At 36.7% G+C, this 22,175-nt stretch overlaps 1 protein-coding gene across 2 annotated transcripts; it reads left to right on the forward strand.

Annotated features, from left to right (window-relative positions):
- Positions 1 to 1,704: 1,704 nt before the first annotated feature.
- wdr47b (WD repeat domain 47b) lies at positions 1,705 to 21,410 on the forward strand. Of its 2 annotated transcripts, none has more exons than XM_067416099.1 (14): positions 1,705 to 1,928; positions 3,506 to 3,701; positions 4,162 to 4,245; positions 4,333 to 4,417; positions 5,448 to 6,241; positions 8,591 to 8,702; positions 9,528 to 9,697; positions 11,921 to 12,148; positions 12,229 to 12,396; positions 13,335 to 13,504; positions 15,730 to 15,900; positions 15,980 to 16,111; positions 18,460 to 18,678; positions 20,517 to 21,410. In XM_067416099.1, exons 2-14 carry the CDS (start codon positions 3,544 to 3,546, stop codon positions 20,657 to 20,659), a joined length of 2,634 nt encoding a protein of 877 aa, XP_067272200.1. In that variant the 5' UTR covers positions 1,705 to 1,928; positions 3,506 to 3,543; the 3' UTR covers positions 20,660 to 21,410. The 2 variants fall into 2 exon arrangements, with proteins under 2 accessions (XP_067272200.1, XP_067272198.1); XM_067416097.1 differs by having other exon boundaries at positions 3,532 to 3,701.
- The last annotated feature ends 765 nt before the right edge of the window (positions 21,411 to 22,175 follow it).

Below are 22,175 nucleotides of genomic sequence, written 5' to 3' on the forward strand. Positions count from 1 at the left end.
TTGTGCTTTTTTTGTTAATTGTTATTTGCTGTCCATGGAGCGGACCTGTTTACATTTCACTGCCGGTTGTATTCTGTATAACTGTGTATGTGACAAATAAAACTCTTGAACTTGAACTTGAAAGTGAAATCTGAATCACGTTGTTTAAATGTTTTGTCCCGTTGCTTTTGGCTCCCTATGAGCTTCTCCCCATTCTTCTCCCTTGACTTTATCAGACGTTATGTCTCCACCTACCCCCGACTGTCTGATAGACAATAAAAGATTGCGTCCGAGCATCTCCTCCTGTCTATACGCAAATTTCTCTACTGTGCGACAGAGTCGCGTATAGGTTATGACGCAATCGTTAGCCTATTTTTACAAAAACAGCTTCTACGGGGCGATAGTGTAAGATACAAGGTAATGGAGCCTTTTATGCATTGTCGTGTTTCTTTAGAAATAAACAATGGACAAATGGAGTCTTTAAACGCCTCACATGTAAAGTTATCCACTGTGAAAGTGACGCAAAAATGAATGGGAGTCAAGGGGATGCTAACAGCAGGTGATGGCTTGGTTAGCAATGGCCGCCCCTATATGGTAATCTAGCTTTCCCAGTGCTAGATTACCCCATTGTTTGTGACACTACAGTGAGGCTTTTGTGCAAGTGTGTGTGGTTTGTGGTTATATCGGCCGATCAGGTAATACAAAAAATAACATTCCAATCAATAACTGGTGGATGAGAGATAAAGCATTGCGTGTTTGTTTGATAACGACGTTTTGCGAGCCCTGTGGGCGAATAATTCCGAATGCCGTTTCGCTTTCAAAACAATCCCTCAAGTGTAGGCCTACTAACAGGGGAGCAGAAGCTCCTAGCCGTGGACATTTACTTCCAAGCCTTCAGTGCAGCACGCCCATATACCAAGTGTTCCAGGAGAGGCTCAAAACCAGTGTAGAAAATAGCCTATTACATATTCATTATGATGTTTTTGAATGTAAAAACCACACAAATTTCATAAGTTGACCTCAGTCAACATAAAAAATAAACCATTTCATGACACCTTTAAATTGCCTAATTTGGTTGCAAAACATTATGTTGCACATTTTATTGGTAAAAGGGTGTATTTCATATACAACTATTTTTTATCTATTAATTGAGCACCACAAATTACTAAATTGTACTGTCTGTTTCATCTCAACAAACTACTGAACAGTAGTTTATTTAAAAAGTAAATCAAAATAGAATTCTGTAAACGTTGGCATGTTTGCAACACTATAAGTGTCTCCCATCGGGTAACCAAATTCTACACCTACTTCGGCCAAAAATACAGCACTCTGTTTTTACGTCATGTAAGTCAAGTGGGCAAGTGCAAAGACCGCTCAGGGTATTTTGACAGGCCAATATTTTGAATCTGTGGTCTTGTGATGGCACAGTGCCATCAGGTGTTCATAGGTTATAATACAAACAAGTTCGTCTGCTTTCTAGCAATAAATAGGAAATCAATATAAAAAAATAAAAAAATAAAAATTGCCTAAATATAAAAAATGTATTCATATTAATATTTAACATTGTTATGTCTTGGGTTTCTCAATTGTGTTAAATATTTATGTTTTTGCCCATTGCATTCCGACCCAAATCATTTGAATCCGGATCATGTCATAATTACGATTCCCAAACTCATAATTCACCTCAACGGTCAAGTGAAGAGCAGTGAAGAGCAGTGAAGCGTTCGGTGGGTGTGACCGGAGCACCGTCTCTCCCCCGGTAACCGGCGCTGCTGCTGATGGAGAGTGAGACAGGCGGAAGGTGGGTGGGGACATCCGAGCCATTGTCGGGTTAAACACACCTCACGCTCGGGCGACGGAACGCTGAGCTCGCGCTTATCCGCGGTGGAAGGAACGCGCAGGAGAAGACTCGACAAAACAATTCGGGTTTGGGCGAGGCTTGAAATTAGGTAAGATTTTGGAAATGCTGCACGGATCTTAGCGGTGTCTTGCAAGCACGCAGAGTTAAAGCTTCACTGCGTTGCATTGAGAGCTAGACGGGCATGCATACTGTTTATATGTAAATGTTAGCGAAAATGACATATATTCGAGGTTGCATTCAGTTAAAAGGCTCAGTGAACAAAGGTGAGATCAATAACCTAAATATACCCAATGCTGTCTCCATTGCTCTAGTGGAAACACAGTCACATGCAAGCTTCTCTTTGCTGACAGTACTGCATGGTGGCACAAGTTGTCGCAGTACCTGCATGCAACTATTTCCATGTATAATAAATCCAGACTTAAATCCATCAGTTAAATAAATCACGTGAACCAGAGAAAATGTATAGGCCTCTCGCTGTATTTAGCCTACTTATATTGAATTTACCATAATGGGGACATACCAATAGCATAGACTTCTATTGTGTTTATTTTTGTATAGCCTATAAATCATAATCACTGCAGACTAACTCTAAACTCCTAATTAAAAAAATAAAAATTATTTAGTATTTATTTGGTTTGAAATAATGTGCCAATCATAGCCTAACCTATTTTTTATTCCATAATCCTATACATTTATTTTACTTAATGTATGTTTTAGGGATAATGATGCTTCTTTTACCTTAAACCTAACCCTCACTGTATTTTTTGTAATATTAAAATAAATGTTAATTATTAAATGTATTCATTTTTTATTTATGTTTTCTATCCCTAATCTCACCTTTTATTTTATTATATTATTGTATTGGTTTAGTATATTGATATTTTGATATTTCCTGTCCTTTTCTCACATTTAATTTATTTTTTCTGTATATTCTGAGCTAATGATATATTTTTACTTAAAGGAACATGCCACTATTTTTGAAAATAGGCTCATTTTCCAACTCCCCTCAAGTTAAACAGCTGAGTTTTACCGTTTTTGAATCCATTCAGCCGATCTCCGGGTCTGGCGATAGCACTTTTAGCATAGATCATTAAATCTGATTAGACCGTTAGCATCTCACAAAAAAAATTACCAAAGAGTTTTGATATTTTTTTCAATTTAAAACATGACTTATTAGTTGCACCGTGTACATATTTTCTAGACCAAGTTGGCTAGAAACTATACTCTAATTCCTGCGTAATAATCAAGGAAATTTACTGTTATACCATGATATTACGCAGCGCCTGAAAATAGGCTAACTTCCACAAACATAACAGCGTGATAACCTGCTATACTTGGCTTGGCTGGGGACTATTTTTAGGCAATGTGCGTAATATCATTGCAGATGCATCAAATATCATTAGCACATGATGTAACTACAGAAAAGTCAAGTTTTAAATAGGAAAAATATCTAAACTCTCTTTTTGAGAGAGATGCTAACGGTCTATGCTAAGCTATGCTAAAAGTGCTACCGCCAGACCCGGAGATGGGCTGAATGGATTCTAAAACGGTAACTTTTTGTGGGGGCTGTTGTCTGGTCCCATGTTGTAGATGATTGATTATCCTTGTAGGGATAGTTGGTCAAAGACACACACACTAACACTCACTCTCTGTCCTTGCTCACAGATGTCCTTCTCCCTCTGTCCCTTCAGGAATCTGACACCATGACTGCAGAGGAGATTATAAACATTAAAGAAGCAGAGATAATCAAGCTTATCCTGGACTTTCTCAACTCCAGAAAGCTGCACATCAGTATGCTGGCGCTGGAAAAGGAGAGCGGCATCATTAATGGACTTTATTCAGATGATATGCTCTTCCTGAGGTGGGTAGTAAGCTGGCACCTCCAGAGTCTACCTAAACCTAAACAGCAAACGAATGCTTGGTGATCTAATACACTACTGTTCAAAAGTATGGAATCAGTAAGGCATTTATAGGTGTATGTCTATGAGACAAATTAACGATCAACAAAAATATTTTACAACAAATACTTTATTAAATTTTATATTGTCATATAAATTATTAATTGTAAAATTAATTTTATTAAAAGTCATTTTTTTTGTTAAATGTTGACCTACGCAGCCATTTTAGACGCTATTCCCTCCAGTCTATGAAGAAAAACATTGTATCATCATTAAGAAATGGTTGTGCTGCTTAATGAAGTGTGGCATTTGCAAAACGGTGTCTTTTTCAGTTGCTGAAGTATTGAGTTGTGTTTTTTTGCAGTGGCATTATTCTTTAACATCACTTCTTTAACTGGGTAACCTTTTTCTATTTTTGCTAAGGCAACTTGTTTTAGATGGGCAATGGGAGGAAGTTTTGCAGTTCATTCAGCCTTTGGAGTGCCTGGATAAATTTGACAGGAAGAGGTGAGCGACGTCGGTTTGGAATATTTTGCCGACACCCCAGCACGCGTTGATTGTTTCACTGTTTGGGATTTGTTTTTATTCTTTTAGATTTCGATATATTATCCTAAAACAGAAATTTCTGGAAGCTCTGTGCGTAAACAACGCCATATCTGCGTCAGATGACCCTGAGAATGTGAGTCTTTTTGTGTTTGGACAGTGTCATACTGTTGTTCTAGAAAAAAAGATCAGCTTTGCTTGTCTTTTGAGCAAAGACTATCTATCTATCGATCAGTAATAACAATAATAATAATAATAATTTATCCCATGAAAATAGCCTTTAATATTGATAAATAAATAAACAATGCTCATATTTTATACAAAATGATACAAAAATGTAATTTATTATTATTATTATTATTATTATTATTATTATTATTAATTATTATCATGGTTATTTTTTGTACCATGAATAATAATAATAATAATAATAATAATAATATACAATTAAAGTTTATTTATTTGTTGATTTAATTTATTAGTTAGTGAATTTAGTAATTTACATGTATATATATTTTTTAGAATATTTTTTTAAAAAAGAATATTTTTTTTAGATATATATTATAAATTATATAATAATTTATATACAGTATATGCATGCAGATATTTCTTAAATATAAACATGTATGTATTCAAATGTGTATATAATAATTCTATATATACATTACAAACACGTATATTATGTAAACACAAACTTTTATTTTGGATCGTTTGATAGCCTTATTATTATTATTATTATTATTATTATTATTATTATTATTATTATTATTATTATTGGCACTATAAAAATAGCATTTAAAATGAATAAATAAGCATTGCCTTATGCAAAATAATTGTAATTGTTTATGTTTATTATTATTATTGCTATTAGTAGTAGTAGTTGTAGTAGTAGTGTAATAGTAGCATGAAACAATCTGTAATAGTGATACATAAAAAATACACACACACACACACACACACACACACACATTAAAGTGAACATTAAAGTAGCATTTAATCCCGATGTGTGTGTCTATGTACATGTATATGTACAAATATGTATATGTAAATATTTATAAATTGGGCCATTCCACATTAAACCTTTTGTATATCGACTCAGAATGTGCCCAAACGAATGTTCTAGTCAGGAAGCATCCCATGAAGAACTCTCTCTTTCCCATCTCCAGTTGGAGCTGACTATGCAGGACGCGGTAAAGTCCCTCCATTCCCTGGAAGAGTTCTGCCCAACCAAAGAAGACTACAGCAAACTCTGTCTGCTCCTCACTCTCCCGCGCCTCACCAACCATGCCGAATTCAAGGACTGGAACCCCAGTACGGCCCGCGTCCACTGCTTCGAGGAAGCCTGCACCATGGTGGCCGAATTCATCCCTGCTGACCGCAAACTGAGCGAAGTCGGATTCAAAGCCAGCGGGGACCGTCTGTTCCAGCTCCTCATCAAAGGAATTCTGTACGAATGCTGCGTTGAATTCTGCCAAAGCAAAGCGACCGGAGAGGAGATCAGCGAGGAGGAAGTTCTCCTGGCTGTCGACGTTCTGTGCGGGAACGGCTGCGAGGAGCTGGACTTGAGTTTGCTTTCCTGGCTGCAAAACCTCTCGCCATCGGTCTTCGCTTGCGCGTTTGAGCAGAAGACCCTCAGCATCCACGTGGACCGGCTCGTCAAACCGGCCCGGACGGGGCACGCGGACCTTCTCACTCCTCTGCTCACCAAACTCTCGCCCTGCCCGGCATCGCCACTACGCCGACCCAAATCGGCAGATACTTACATGTCGCGCTCTCTCAATCCCGTCCTGGACGGTCTATCTTACGGTTTGGTGGGAAGGGAAAAGAAAAGCACTGAAGGCGACGGAAAAGCAGCGGCCATGTCACATTCTTTCGCCAACTTTGGGTATCCTTCAGGGGGAAATGGAAGCAAAAACACACTGGAGACAACGCATGACGTCTTCAGCGAATCGCCAGACAGGTGGGCTTGTGTTCTCACTGAAAGAGATAGTTCATGGAAAAATGACACATCTGGACTTAGATATACCCTCATGTCATTCCAAACCTGGGTGACTTTCTTATTACTTATTATATCTACGTAATGAAAGTCAATGGGTTCCAATGTTGCACTATTTTGGACCCCATTGACTTTCATTGTATGGACAAAAACAAAAGTATAAATGAGCAAAATCTAGATGTGTGGATACTATGTGTAGGCAGTGGGGATACTCTAGCTAGGCGTTACTGTGAGGGGTGAAATTCAACATATGGTGTTCAAGCTTAACACTTGTAATCCGGTTAAACCCATGGAAATAGACCTGGGAAGCTTTACTAGTTAAGTCCAAAACAAACTTCTATGTAAGTCGATATACTTAAGAGAAATTTGTTGTATACCAGATAGGAAACAATAGTGTTTAGTAAAATATATAGATATTCATATTGATTTTGTAATTAATCTACAGTACTGTTCAAAATTTTGGGGTCAGAAAGATTGAGAAAAGGGAGAATTAATAATTTTATTCAGCAAGGAAGCATTAAATTGATCAAAAGATTTATATTTCAAAATAAATGCTGTTGCGGGGAAAAGGTATTTTGAGTTTTCATCATTGATAATCAGAAATGTTTCTTGAGCAGCAAATCAGCATAATAAAATGATTTCTGAAGGATCATGTGACACTAAAATGATTGGAGTAATGATGCTGAAAATTCAGCTTTGATCACAGAAATAAAAAATATAATTTATATAAATGAAATTCAAATAGAAAACGGCTATTTTAAATAGTAATCATTTTGAACAGTATTACAGTTTTAACTACATTTTATGCGAAATAAATGTAGCCTTGATGAACATCAAAGAAAAATATTACAGATCTTACAGAATATTACAAATATTACAGAACATCTGAAAAATATTACAGATCTCAAACATTTTATATTAAATATTTATTCGTTCATGTTTATTTCCTCCATTTTTACATTTAGATCACATGTTCACATGTGGAAATAAAGTGCCTAACAAAATGTTTAATAATAATAAAAGCATTTATTGGGTAGGGATACATGTAAGGAGGGCTTGTATTGTCCTTTTATAAGGCGGTATTCTATTTAATAATTTAAATAAAATAATAATTTACTGTTATAATTAGGGCTGTGCGATATTGAAGAAAAATGCGATGTGCAATAGCTTGTTAAATAATGCGATATTCGATATGTGATACGATATTGGAATTAGTGTGATTATTTTAAAAAGTATTTAAAAACTAAGAATGATACCATTTATGTGTTTCACATTCTTTCTTGGAAAAGAAAGTATCGCTACAACTTCTTAAAGTGACCAACAGTGATTTAGCAAAAAATTGTCACAAATTTGACGATAACATCAATGTAAACAAACAAAAAATATAATGTAAATATAATGCAGACACAAAACTAAACTGAAGGGATCGCATTCTTTCTGAGAGGTGGCTTATGCGCATGGATCAGCGTGTGTGTGTCAGACAGCGCGAGACTGCAAGTTGTTGTTTTTCACAAGTTATTGCGTTTAATAACTCTTTTTAACGTCAAGCAAGTCACATAACTAACAGTTGTGTGCCCAGTCTATTCTCTGCTATATGCGTCACAGCTTCGACCTAAAACGTACACCTTTTCACAACGTTGTAGTAACCTATTTAAATCATTCAGATATTGCGTGCCGTTCCGATATGCATATTGCGATATATACATTTTTTTGATCATTTCGCTATATTGCGCAGCCCTAGTTTTCATCCTGTTAATGTACAACAATACTGAGGTGCAAATAGTATTTATCTGTTAAAATGAAGTATAAATTACATGTAATTGCCATTAACATGGCAAAGAATTGCTACTTTTATATAGTGTAAATAGAATCTACAGCTATTTGAGTAAATATTATCTATCGCTAAGAAAATATGTGTAAATAGAATCTAGTTGCTATTAACACTTGGTGTAAATAGCATCTATTGTTATTTGCACTTAGTTTAAATAGCAATTATGGTTAAGAAAATATGCTATTTTCACTGAGTGTAAATAGAAACTAGTTGGTATTAACACTTGGTGTAGATATCATCTATCGCTATTTGAACTTAGTGTAAAATAGCAACTAGATACTTTTTACACTTAGTGCAAATAGCCGCTGCCTTTAGTTTTTATTGTTTTATTTTCATGTCTCGAGAGAACCGTGTATAATAATTATAATATCGTGATTTGTCATAACATGGAATTATTTAACAGTTTATTGTATGAGCTTGCATTTAAAATCTGTGCATACATCGATCTTAAGATGTTGACTGGCGTTATCCTGTTCCTCCAGAGCTCAAGCACAGGCCGAGAGGATCAACGGCTCCAGAGAAACAAACTCACTGCGTCCTCCGCTGACTCCTGGCAGGGATGGTGGAGCCATGGCTTCAGGAGAAACACCAGAGGTAATATAATCATTTCCTTCTAAACCAGCAGCATAATTACTGTACACGTCCAGGACCTTAAAGGGGAAGTTCACCAAAAAATGAAAACTCATGGCATTGCTCACCCGCATGTCGTTCGACACCTGTAAGACCTTTGTTCTTCTTCGGAACACGCATTATATTTTTGAGAAATCCGAGAGCTCTCTGACAACAATTTAATAACACTTTCAAGGCCCAGAAAGGTAGGAAAGACATTGTTAAAATAGTCCATGTGTCTCCAGTGGTTCAACTTTAATGTTATGAGGCGACTAGAATACTTTTTGTGTGTATTTTGACCAGCTGAGAACTTGCAAAGTACTTTAAAATGTGTAAAGGAGTCAAAACAACAACTGGAATCTCTCCTTCACACACACAAACAGAGATCTGCTGTGTGGAGCCGCGGTTCTGATGCCTGTACCGAACTGTAATGAGCAAAATCACGACTATGACAGGAAAAACAAGTATGCTTGAGCATTCTGTCCTTATTAGGTTCTCATCTTCTTGTTTTTGGTTCATTTATATGTTTTTGCTCTGTGTTGCATTCATATTTCATTCAAACCGCACCAGAGTTCATTTGGAAGCGGACTGAGACAAATCTTTTCAGCGGTCTCTGTCCACTTGTTTGGTGCCCACAGAGTTTGGATGGCAGCGTTCACAATTATTTAAATAAACCGCGCTAACAGAGCAATCACACCAGAGTTTGTTTTAATTGAACCAAACATTCCAAGTGTGAACACATCTTAGCAGAATTGGCATTTTTGGTGATCTAGCTTGGTGACCCAGATACTGTTTATTGTCTCTGTGTAGGAGCAGATGCAGGAGTTCCAGCGTCAGCGTCTGCGAGTGCAGCAGCATCTTGAGCAGAAGCAGCAGCAGAGGCAGCTGTACAATCAGATGCTGCTAGAAGGTGGAGTTCATCCTCCAGACCAGCCCACAGACGCAGCACAGCACAATCTCACACAGAAGTTCCTGAACAGGTCAGATCCAGGTGCCCTGTGTACCTCTAATGCGCCTCATAGGCATTGAGATGTGTTGGAACTGCTGTGCTGTTGATTGATTATGTGGCTTCTATTGGTCAAGATGATGAGATTGTAAGTAATATCTGGTGTATAAAAAAAAAAGTACATAAAAATAATATATATATATATATATATATATATATATATATATATATATATATATATATATATATATATATATAGCCATAGTATAATATGTGTGTAAAAACATTATATACAAACCCGATTCTCAAAAATTTGGGATACTGTACAAATTGTGAACAAAAACAAAATGCGATGATGTGGAAGTTTCAAATTTCAATATTTTATTCAGAATACAACATAGATGCCATATCAAATGTTTAAACTGAGAAAATTTATAATTTTTAAGGGGAAAATAAGTTGATTTTAAATTTTATGGCATCAACACAAAAACCTCAAAAAAGTTGTGACAGGGCCATGTTTACCACTGTGTGGCATCCCCTCTTCTTTTTATAACAGTCTGCAAATGTCTGGGGACTGAGGTGACAAGTTGCTCAAGTTTAGGAATAGGAATGTTGTCCCATTATTGGCTTTAGTTGCTCAACTGTCTTGGGTCTTCTTTGTTGCATCTTCCTCTTTATGATGCGCCAAATGTTTTCTATAGGTGAAAGATCTGGACTGCAGGTTGGTCATTTCAGTACCCAGATCTTTCTTCTATGCAGCCATGATGTTGTAATTGATGCCCTGATAGAGATGACGCCTGGATGGGAGCATATGTTGTTCTAGAACATGATAAACCTTTTATCATTGATGGTGCCTTTCGAGATGTGTAAGTTGCCAATGCCACACACACTCGCGCAACCCCATACCATCAGAGATGCTGGCTTTCTGAACTGAGCACTGATAACAACTTGGGTTGTCCTTGTCTTCTTTATTCCGGATGGCATGGTGTCCCAGTTTTCCAAAAAGAACTTTACATTTTGATTCTTCTGACCACAGAACAGTTTTCCACTTTGCCACAGTCTATTTTAAATGAGACTTGTCCCAGAGAAAACGCCTGTGCTTCTGGATCATGTTTAGATATGGCTTCTTTTTTTGACCTATAGAGTTTTAGTTGACAATGGCGAATGGCAAGGTGGATTGTGTTCACGGACAATGTTTTCTGGAAGTATTCCTGAGCCCATGTTGGGATTTCTATTATAGTAGCATTCCTGTATGTGATGCAGTGCCGTCTAAGGGCCCGAAGATCACGGGCATCTAGTATGATTTTTTCGGCCTTAAACCTTACGCACAGATTGATCCAGATTCTCTGAATCTTTGGATGATATTAGGCACTGTAGATGATCATAACATTTTCTCTGAGAAACTCCTTTCTGATATTGCTCCACTATTTTTCACCGCAGCATTGGGGGAATTGGTGATCCTCTGCCCATCTTGACTTCTGAGAGACACTGCCACTCTGAGAGGCTCTTTTTATACCCAATCATGTTGCCAATTGACCTAATAAGTTGCAAATTAATCCTCCAGCTGTTCCTTATATGTACATTTTATTTTTTTACAGCGTCTTATTGCGACCTGTCCCAACTTTTTTGGAATGTGTAGATCTCATGAAATCCAAAATGAGTCAATATTTGGCATGACATTTCAAAATGCCTCACTTAGTTTCAACACTTGATATGTTATCTATATTCTATTGTGCATAAAGTATAAGTTTATGCGATTTGTAAATTATTGCATTCCTTTTTTTATTCAAAATGTGCACATAGTGTCCCAACTTTTGTTGTTGTGTGTGTGTGTATTTTTTATATATATATAATTATATTTTGTGTTTGGCCATTTTGGCGTTATCAGCAATTCATAATATCATATTTTTCTTTTTTGTTAATTGCTTTTCAGATTTTTGTCATTTTTTTTCTTTCGTTAAATTATATTATGATTATATTTTGCTATTTATTAATTAGATATATGTACTTTAATAATAATATATTTTAAAAATATATATTTTTGAGGTTATGAACTTTTTAATTAATAAATCAATTAAATAATTACTATTTTTCCTATAGTTTTACATATTTATTTAAGAATAAAAATGTGACTCACAGTTTTCACAACTGCTTTGCTGTCATTAAATTATATAAATATCAGCATTATATCACCCATTGTCACCCTGCTCTCTTGATATCACCATCAGCCATCGTTGTGTCTTGATCATTTGTGTAGGTCCATTCAGAAACTGGAGGAACTGAATGTGGGTATGGAAGATCTGGGAGAAGACGTCCAAGCTTTGGCCCAGCAGTGTAACGGTACGGCAGCGAGCGGAGCCGGTAAACAGACCCCAGAGAGTGGCTCCGGCCGGAACAAGGCGGCGGTGATCAGCAGCACCCCTCAGAAAGGAGGAGGCCGGGGGGTGCCGTCTCTGGACGAGTCCCCAGTGCTGGTCAACCAGAGGTTTCTCAAAGCATTTAACTCTACCAAGCTGATATAACGCTGCTTTGTGAGCTTGTTTTAATGCGGTTATATCATGACAGTGTGTTTCAGGATGAGAAACCCAAATCCCCGTTCATAGCAGTAGAGACGCTGGAGGACACACAGGCTGTGCGCGCGGTCGCCTTCCACCCGTCTGGGACTCTCTATGCAATCGGCTCAAACTCCAAAGCACTGCGTGTCTGCACTTACCCACAGTCCCTCAAAAACATGTATGTTCTCAGTATTTAACGCTCTTTTAGGGCTGCACGATATTGGAAAAAAACTGACATATCTGTGATTTATATAGAGATGAAAATTTTAAAACCTAGAATAAAACATATTTACAGCCTGGTACAAATTGTTTTGGTCTAACATGGCTAATTTTGCCTTTCATGACAACTCTGAGGGGGTGATTTTTTTTTTTTATAACTGATTCATTTACATTATATAAAGTATTAAAGTTCTGCATAATTAAGGGCGTGGCCACTTTAAATGACAGGTGGATAGCCATTTATCTGCCGTCTATTAGTCATCGCGTCACCTCAGCTTAGCCCCACCCACGTCCCGCCTCTTTGCCCATTTTCTGTTATCTGGGCATGACGCGTGATGACGCACTGTCTAGATGGCAACGGCCAGCACATGTCTACTTTACGCTTGACAACTGCTCTTCAGAATCCTATGGGTGACGTCACGGACACTACATCCATATTTTTTTTTTTTTTACAGTCTATGGGTTCAACACACTAACTAACTTCGTCTCTTTATTTGTATATGGCGGGAATTAAATGAAGAATATTGTGCTGTGTTTGCTCCCGGGAAGAACTCGAGACCTTTGTAGATTTTCAGACCTTTTTCATTCTCAAACTGCAACATTACACACTAGACAAATGTAAAAAGGTATAGTAAGTCCTTCAAAAAAAACAAAAAAAAAACACTTTACAATAAGGATTCATGATTTCTTACCATTAGTTCGCTACATGCGTTCACTATATGAGCTAACAATAAACTATAATTCTACATCTTAAGCATGGCATTTAAAAATTATTCAAATTCACTCCCTATCATGACATTGTTTTTTTATTTCAACATATCATGCAGCCCTGCACGCTTTTATCATCAAAGCAGGCTTGAGGAATTGTAACACCCTCTGTCTATTTTTCCTGTATAGCGCTGAGGCTCCAGTAAAGCAGCCTGACATCTGCTTCAAGCGTATTAAACACCATAAAGGCTCTATTTACTGTGTGGCCTGGAGTCCCTGCGGGCAGCTTCTTGCCACGGGCTCCAACGACAAGTATGTCAAAGTCCTTCCGTTCAACGCAGAAACCTGCAACGCCACAGGTAATGTGTCTAATAATGGCAGATCAAATACATCCTGTGTAGTGTAAATACACAATGGCCCTCATTTATCAAAAGTGCGTACACCAAATTTCCAGCGTACACCTTGCGTACACCCAAACCCACGGTGACTTTGAGATTTATCAATATGGACGTTGGCGTACGGCACGCTCAAATCCTACGCCAGCTCAGGAGGTGGTGTACGCACGTTTGAGTTAGTGGGAAAATGCGCAGAAAAACAATTCCTAACACCACAAAACGCACTGACAAGATATGCTATATGACCCACTGTTAAAAACCACAACAACAACATTCAGTGTTTATTTTTGTGCAACATGAACATCAATGTTTAATTTGTGTGACTTTACCAAAGCGTTTGATTTGTAGGCATATGTATTCCTACAGTCGCAAGCCTGTGCGCTTTATCTGACGTTTCAGGCCCGCCTGGCCCGGCAGCTGCGCACGGACTGGGACTAAAATAATTCAGACTGACAAAATAATAAAAATGACCTTCTTCTTTTAAATAATAATAAAATCAATAAAAACGACATTCTTCTTCTGAATAACAAGCGTCATTAAGAATAATAATCATAATAATAATAATAAGAATCTTACAAATCGTCATGTAATTATTAATGTGAATGAATGGTAGTACTCCACATAGCATCATCATCACTGTCGTACACCCCAATACATGTGCCGTGATACGAAATTAAATCCTAATGGTTTCAAAACGTGCTGTAAAATAATGCATTGTGATGGTAATTTATCATCCAAACAGCTATATTGAGAAACTGCTGGAGTGCGCTTCTCAACCTCCACATTATTAACAGTACTCGTAATTTGGGTCCATATTTTGTTTTTGTAGGTGCCTTTATTCCCACTCTTTAAACTCCCAAATAAAACAATTTCGGGGTTTTTTTTCCACTTCCCTGGTGATGGTCTCGATGGGCGCGTCTCAATCATCTCACTAGTTCAGTAGTCAGGGCACTGATCAGGGAGTCAGCCCATTGACTTATGTCCTAATCAGTGCCCTGACTAGTGGAGTAGTGAGATGATTGAGCGCGCCTGATCTCCACGTCGGAGAAGTTTCGCTTCTTTGCCGTCTTCTGTTTGTCCATTGCGTAAAATGAGGGCATGGGAGAGGCGGAGACTTGAATATATAGGGGCGTGTTATTCTAATGACGATCGTTTTCAGCCGCCACATTTATTAAGGGCAGGTATTGCGTACACCTGGATTGCAGAGGTACGCACAGCTTCATAAATCAGGCGGTGAGAGGAGTGTAAGCATAATCTTACGCCAACATATACACCAGTTTCTACGCAAGATTGATAAATGAGGGCCAGTGTCTTCCTACGAAATCATAAAGTGCACTGATCGTAATTGGCTGTACATCATTCATTTCACAGCTACTTGGCTAAATAAAATGCACATGAAATATGCTGAAATATTATTTTATTGTGTGAGAACAGACAATATTTCTGTAGCAATAATATCAGTCATATCAAAATGATGTGGTTGTTAGGAATTGTTAATGTTTTTAAATGTCTCTTATGTTCACCAAGGCTGCATTTATTTGATAAAAACATTAATATTGTGAAATAGTATTTTTTACAATTTAAAATTAAATTCTGTATTTTAAAATGTAATTTATTCCTGTGATGCTCAAGAAACGTTTGTGATTATTGTCCAATAAGAAATGTGTTTTATAGATGTGTGTGTGTGTGTGTGTGTATATATACATTCTAGGATTTTTTTTCTAGTATTCTTTGGTGAATAGAAAGTGCAAAAGAACAGCATTTATTTGAAAGTCTATGCAGCATTAATGTCTTTTACTGTCACTTTTAAACAGTTTAACACATTTTTGCTGAATAAATATTGTATTTTTTTTTACAAAAAGACATTCACTTATAACATTTTAATATAAAGTATATGAAATTCATATACTATATATAAAATTATAAACACTTTCTGTGGCTTTATCTTTTAAGTTGTGAATTTCTTATTTAAATATTATTGAATATCTCATACTTTGCTTTTATATCTTATTTAATGTTGTTATTTGTTGCACTTATTGACAACAACCAATATATATATATAAATAATATGACACACTATAATTAGATTTTTTTAAAATTATATTATATGACTAATTTATATATTTTTATATATGCTCTTGGAATGGAATGTATATTAACAGGTTAGTGTGTGTGTATTTGGACTGCAGGGCCGGATCTAGAGTTCAGCATGCATGACGGCACCATCAGAGACCTGGCGTTCATGGAGGGTCCGGAGAGTGGCGGTGCCATCCTCATCAGCGCTGGGGCTGGAGACTGTAACATCTACACCACTGACTGCCAGAGAGGACAGGGCCTGCACGCACTCAGCGGCCACACAGGTGCTCTCACACACGCTAACCGTCATCTTTTATTTATGCCCTCAGTAACCATAACAGGATGTTTTATTATTTTACACAGGACACATTCTGTCTCTGTACACGTGGGGCGGGTGGATGATTGCCTCCGGCTCTCAGGATAAGACGGTGAGGTTTTGGGACCTGCGTGTGCCCAGCTGTGTGAAGGTGGTTGGGACGGCTGTGCATGGAACAGGTGTGCGTTTCCTCTCCGCTCCTTTACAAGCCTTTATTTACGACATCAGGGTTCACACTAGGGATGTAACAATACAGTGAGTCCACGGTTCAATACACACCTCGGTTTTTAACCACGGTTGTTCGGTTCGTTTTTTTGTGCAATGCTATTCTTATGCCTGGTTCAGACTACAAGATATTTTTGTCTGTTACGATAGTTACTGTGTCAGATTACGCAATTTTTACTCCTAAATTCTTCTCGTGTCCTGGACTAGAAACATGTCAGAGTACACGTTACTACTCGACCAATCATCGCTTGTTGTCACGATGTGCGTGATGTCATTGACTTTAAGAAACAAGAGCGTAAACAAACGATGTCTGAAGCAGCGTGTTTTGGCTGTTTTATGTTTAGAAAAGCGCAAAAATAAAAATAAAACCCAACAAAGGACATGTTCCTTGCTTGCTGGATGAGGACATTAAGGGCTGTCAATCCTCCAAAGAGAACTTGAGGTAAAATATTGTTCTTTTTATATTAAATATTTAGTTATTAGCCAGTAGTAAAAGCTTGCCACACCACAACGTATTTGTAAAGCATCTTTTAAGCTTACATTCCAGTAACGTTACTCACCGGGTTCCTGAAGGGCTTCCGCTATCGTTCGCCAGCATTTTTCTTGTTTGGTTGTGGTAGTCCGTCGATGACACATCGTACAGGCAGGAATACTGTTGCCACAACTCCACGAACCTTTCCTCCATTTTATAATTCCACCTAAAGTTAGCCGCTCCGTCATCTCTCATGCATTTCGCCGTGTTTGAAAGCTGTGTACGAAAACTGTCTGTGCTCCGGTTGGTCAGCGTCACACGTGACAGAACCCGTCGTGAAGGACCGCAAAAAAAATTAAACATGCTAGTCTTTCTGTCATGACGTCGTGAGCTATCGCAGACGCGGATTCGGTTGTCGTATACTATGATACACTATACGAGATGAAATGGTCGATTCTTGCGTCCCGACGTCCATTATCGTTTACGTCAAACAGATCGTGCCAAATTCGGGCTAATATCGTGTAGTCTGAACCAGGCATTAGGCGACAGGAACAGAAAAAGTTAAGGAGAAAATGTTTTTATTGCAATACTTTTTCTTTATTTTACTTAAAAGACTTGAAAAGCCCTTACTTAAACTTAAAACTTTACCTAAAAAACCTTGTACACATTCCTAGTGTACTGTATAATATAAAATAAATATTTATAAAGATTTACAGTGGCAGCTCAGAGATGTACAGTAGCATTTAAGTATGAAATTGAATGAATAAATGTAGGCTTAAATTAAAACTACATAGTCTTCAATATACAAAATGTATTGAAAAAGCTGCTGTATTGAAGGTGTTTTTGTTAATTAACATCATTTTAGAGGTGAACTGTCCCTTTAAGGTCAAGCGGTTCACTAGGCTGCTACTGTCAATTGAAGACCTGCTCACATCTCATATACAGACGCACGCGATTTTACTTTCACTTTAGACATAACTGTGTATATATATGTGAAATAATAAATTAAATGCAAAACCGGGAAAAAAAACGCAATTCACCAGCGCGGATTGAACCGTGAATGCCGTACCGAGCGGTTCAATATTATATTGAGTATTGTGACATCTCTAGTTCACACATTTGACTAATGCATTTCCACCATTTTTTTTCATGGTGTCTCCAGCTGTTCGTTATTTACGGAATAAACATTTTTAAAAATAATTCAAACCAAATTGATTTTGAATCATTCACAGTACATTTACTATTTGTATGAATGCCTAAGCTGAGGTGGTGCATCAAAAGAAGGGTGTGTGTGGCGCACTGAAATCATGTGTGATATATGTTAAGTGTTGATTTGATTGTTATATTTTAGGTATTTATATTATTATTACTATCACTTCACTTTATTTATTTTAATCATTAAAGATAAACATTATATCAATACTTTCCTTATATCAAGCAAAGCATCCTCACATCGCCATCATTCCATTACTGCTAAATGTTTCTATGATACTGAAAATATTAATAACAATAATGTCAATAACAATAATGAAAATACTCACATAATTAATCGGGATGAGTGTGCTGTCAGATTTGTAATAGTTGAATGAAGTCTGATCTGGGATGTAAAGAGGATTAAAAAATGTTTGTTTTTCCTAAATTAAGGTTTAGGTAGTATTACAATTTATCATCATCATCATTATATGAAATTTTAATATTAGATTTTTGCTTATTATTATTAATTTTAATTGACCTACCAAAATCTTAATCAGTATTTCAGTTATTAATAGTATTAGTATCATATTAGTAATTCAGTGCCAAACATGTGTGTATTGTTGTGTGATGTGACAGGAAGTGCAGTGGCCTCAGTGGCAGTGGATCCCAGTGGGCGGCTCATGGCCACCGGATTGGAGGACTGTCGCTGCATGCTCTATGACATCAGAGGCGGCCGCAGCGTCCAGGCGTATCGGCCGCACACCAGCGACGTTCGTTCCGTGCGCTTTTCTCCTGGAGCACACTATCTGCTCACCGGCTCCTATGACAACAAAGTCATGATCACGGATCTTCAAGGTGAGTTGTGCTGCAAATGATGAAAATAGCATCACAGTTCCTATTTTTTAACCCTCTCCAACCACTTCTTGATGTAATCAATTCTTGTTAAATAAATATTTTCACTCAAAATTACAGTGAATGTCACATCACAGTAGTGATATGGCTTTCTGAGTGACCTTTCATATTTAATATTAGTATTAATATTTAGTATTAGGATTTCATAACCACCATTAAATATTGGTGTTATTCAAAATAATTTGAGTTATTTTCACTGAATTGGCTTTGAATTTTCACATAGTTTAATCCTAATAATAATGATGATAATGTTTATTATTATTAATAATACAAAATGTAATTCTACAGTTTTTGCCACATTGCAAAAGTAATATAGCATGTGAATGATTTCATGTTTTTCAATTAATCAATTTTGATTATACTATTATTTTACTATATTAAACATCAAAACCAAGTTAGTAAATACATAATGAGTTATTTTCAGTGAACTAGCTTTGAATTTTAATCTGTTTTAGTAATAATATTATAATAGTATTTTAATTTTTTTTATTATATTTGTCGTAGTTTAATGAATTGGTCTTGAATTTTAATATTGTTATTTATTATTATTACTACAATTAATACAATGCCATTTATCTTGTTTTTTTGTTTTTTTTTACACAAATTAATATTTATTATTACTGGTAATATTAATGACTATATTATGTTAAACAATTTTTAAAAATATATATATATTTTTTTGTTTACTGAATTAGCCTTAAATTTAAGTAATAATAATAATGTATATAATTTTTTAAATTTTAATATGGTTACTATTATTTTGAATTGTGCTATTAGTATTAATAAAATTAAATCCCACTGTTCCTTTGTCGCATAACAGAAGAAATGCTTGGCTTGTGAATGCCATTTCATTTTTTTTCTCATTTAAAAAAAAAAAATCAATTTAACATTTTAATGTATTATTATTATTAATTACAATATAAATATATATGTATAATTAAATACAAATACAATTATTGTTTAATAAATTGTTTTAGAATTGCAATATGGCGGTGCTTGGCAAGCTCAAGTGAAAGTTGATTTCTCAATTCATCACCCCTTTAATATTTGCGTGTGTGTGCGCGTGCGCGCGTTTGTGTGTGTGTGTATACCGATCAGGCATAACATTATGACCTTAATGTGAAGTGAATAACACTGATTATCTTTTCATCACGGCACCTGTTAGTAGGTGGTATATATTAGGCAGCAAGTGAACATTTTGTCCTCAAAGTAGGTGTTTTCGAAGCAGGAAAAATGGGGAAGGAACAGTGGGCGGCCAAGGCTCATTGATGGACGTGGGGGGTGAAGGCTGGCCCGTATGGTCCAGGATAATGCACCCTGCCACAAAGCTGAAATTATATAGGAATGGTTTGAGGAGCACAACAACGAATTTGAGGTTTTGACTTGGCGTCTAAATTGCCCAGATCTCAAACCAATTGGGCATCTGTGAAAATTGAGCGTCCACTGAAAAAACAAGTCTGATCTACGGAGGCCCCACCTGGTAACTTATATGACTTAAAGGATCTGCCGCTAACATCTTGGTTCACCACAGCACACCTTCAGGGGTCTAGTGGAGTCCATACCTCGACAGGTCAGGGCTGTTTTGTTAGCAAAAGGAGGGACCAATGCAATATTAAGAAGGAATATCATAATGTTTTACCTGATCGGTGTGTGCCTTTAGTACATGATTCATCGTTTGACAGCACCAAAAATCCCACTGTTTAACAAAATAAAAATAATTGTCACATTATGGAAGTAAAATTGCCATTTTATGGAATTGAATTTTCCCTGCTTGTCTCCAGGCGATCTCACCAAAACCCTGCCGGTTACTGTGGCCGCTGAACATGGTGATAAAGTGATCCAGTGCCGATGGCACACCAGAGACCTTTCCTTCCTGTCCTCTTCAGCTGATAAGACTGTCACACTGTGGGCGTATCAGCCTTGAGCCACAGCCGCCACAGAAACACTGATCGCCCTGCATTTAAAGGGACAGTTCAAAGTCAAAGTGTGTCAGTGTGTGTTTGTGCATATCTCTTTGTAATTTCCTCCTGAACTGACTGTTCGTTCTCAGTCCTAGTCATGTCTACATTTGGAAGTGCATGTCTACTGGAAGAAACAGCTTTAATGTCAAATGTATTGCTATTCAGAAAAATCTGATCATTTTGTTTTTCACTTAAAAACACTAAAAATGCCACGCGTAGCATTGCTTCTGTATTTTGCCATTTCGCGTGAATGAAACGGTCCTGAAAATGTGAGCTGAATTGTGCCTTGATGATGTCTGTAGCTACACTTATTCAACTGAATGTCTTGTAAATATGAGCTTTTGCATAGGCTCATCAAGGCATAAAATCGTTGTATAGCACATTGCACTATGAACGTCATAACAGTTTATGCAGCATGAACATTCATCTCTGCATTTAAATAAATGTAAATAAATCAAAAGCCCGTAAATACTGAGGATGAAAATCATCCTCCTCAGTGTTGTTGAAACGGTTTCGTGCATTTTAGGAATGCTTTTATTGTGGATTGTTAGTTTCCTAATGCATATATGTATATGCATCACTTTTGCACATCCATTCAGCACCTTTTTCTATTGACGCAGAGGACAATTATAGGACTCGCTCAATCATTTGTTGTATAAAGTATGTACTGGTAATTTATTTGAACATGGGAATAAACATAATTTTTGACTGAGATTTAGCCTAATGAACGATTTACGGCTTCTTCTATAAATCTACTTGCTATTCTTTTTTTCTTTTCTTTTTTTAAAGCAACATTTTCATTTTGAAAAGATTCACTATAATGTTCTGCAGACAAATTACAATTTCATTTTATCACAATTACAACAATATAATGTATTCTGTGTATTAATTCCTAAATAGAATATATGTATTGCTGTCAAATTGTTTAATCATGATTAATCACATGTAACATAAAAAAGTTTGTAAATATCTATAATATACAGCATGTAAGTAAAGAAACAACAACAAAAAAAACCTATATATATACATGCACTATATTGGCAAAAGTTTTGGGCAGCCTGTTTTACATGCACATAAACTTTAAGGACATCCCATTCTTAATCCATGGGTTTAATATGGAGTTGGCCCACTATAACAGCTTCAACTCTTCTGGGAAGGTTTAGGAGTGTGTTTATGCGGATTTATGAGGTCCGGCACTGATGTTTGACGAGAAGGCCTCGCTCTGTCTCCGCTCTAATTCATCTCAAAGGTGTTCTATCGGGTTGAGGTCAGGACTCTGAGCAGACCAGTCAAGTTCATCCACCAAACTCATTCATTCATGTCTTTATGGACCTCGCTTTGTGCACTGGTGCGCAGTCATATTGGAACAAAAAGGGGCCATCCCCAAATTGTTCCCACAAAGTTGGAAGCATGAAATTGTCCAAAATGTATTGGTATGCTGAAGCATTGAGTTCTTTTTAATGGAACTAAAAGGGGCCA

The sequence above is a fragment of the Pseudorasbora parva genome, chromosome 14 (assembly GCF_024679245.1).
Source record: "Pseudorasbora parva isolate DD20220531a chromosome 14, ASM2467924v1, whole genome shotgun sequence".
Taxonomy (NCBI): domain Eukaryota; kingdom Metazoa; phylum Chordata; class Actinopteri; order Cypriniformes; family Gobionidae; genus Pseudorasbora; species Pseudorasbora parva.

Excerpts from the sequence above, each read along its gene's own strand:
- wdr47b (XM_067416099.1), top strand. The coding sequence starts at position 3,544 with ATGACTGCAGAGGAGATTATAAACATTAAAGAAGCAGAGATAATCAAG. Across the intron at positions 4,418-5,447 it reads CGTCAGATGACCCTGAGAAT|TTGGAGCTGACTATGCAGGA; the intron begins GTGAGTCTTTTT and ends TCCCATCTCCAG. Across the intron at positions 9,698-11,920 it reads ACACAGAAGTTCCTGAACAG|GTCCATTCAGAAACTGGAGG; the intron begins GTCAGATCCAGG and ends TCATTTGTGTAG.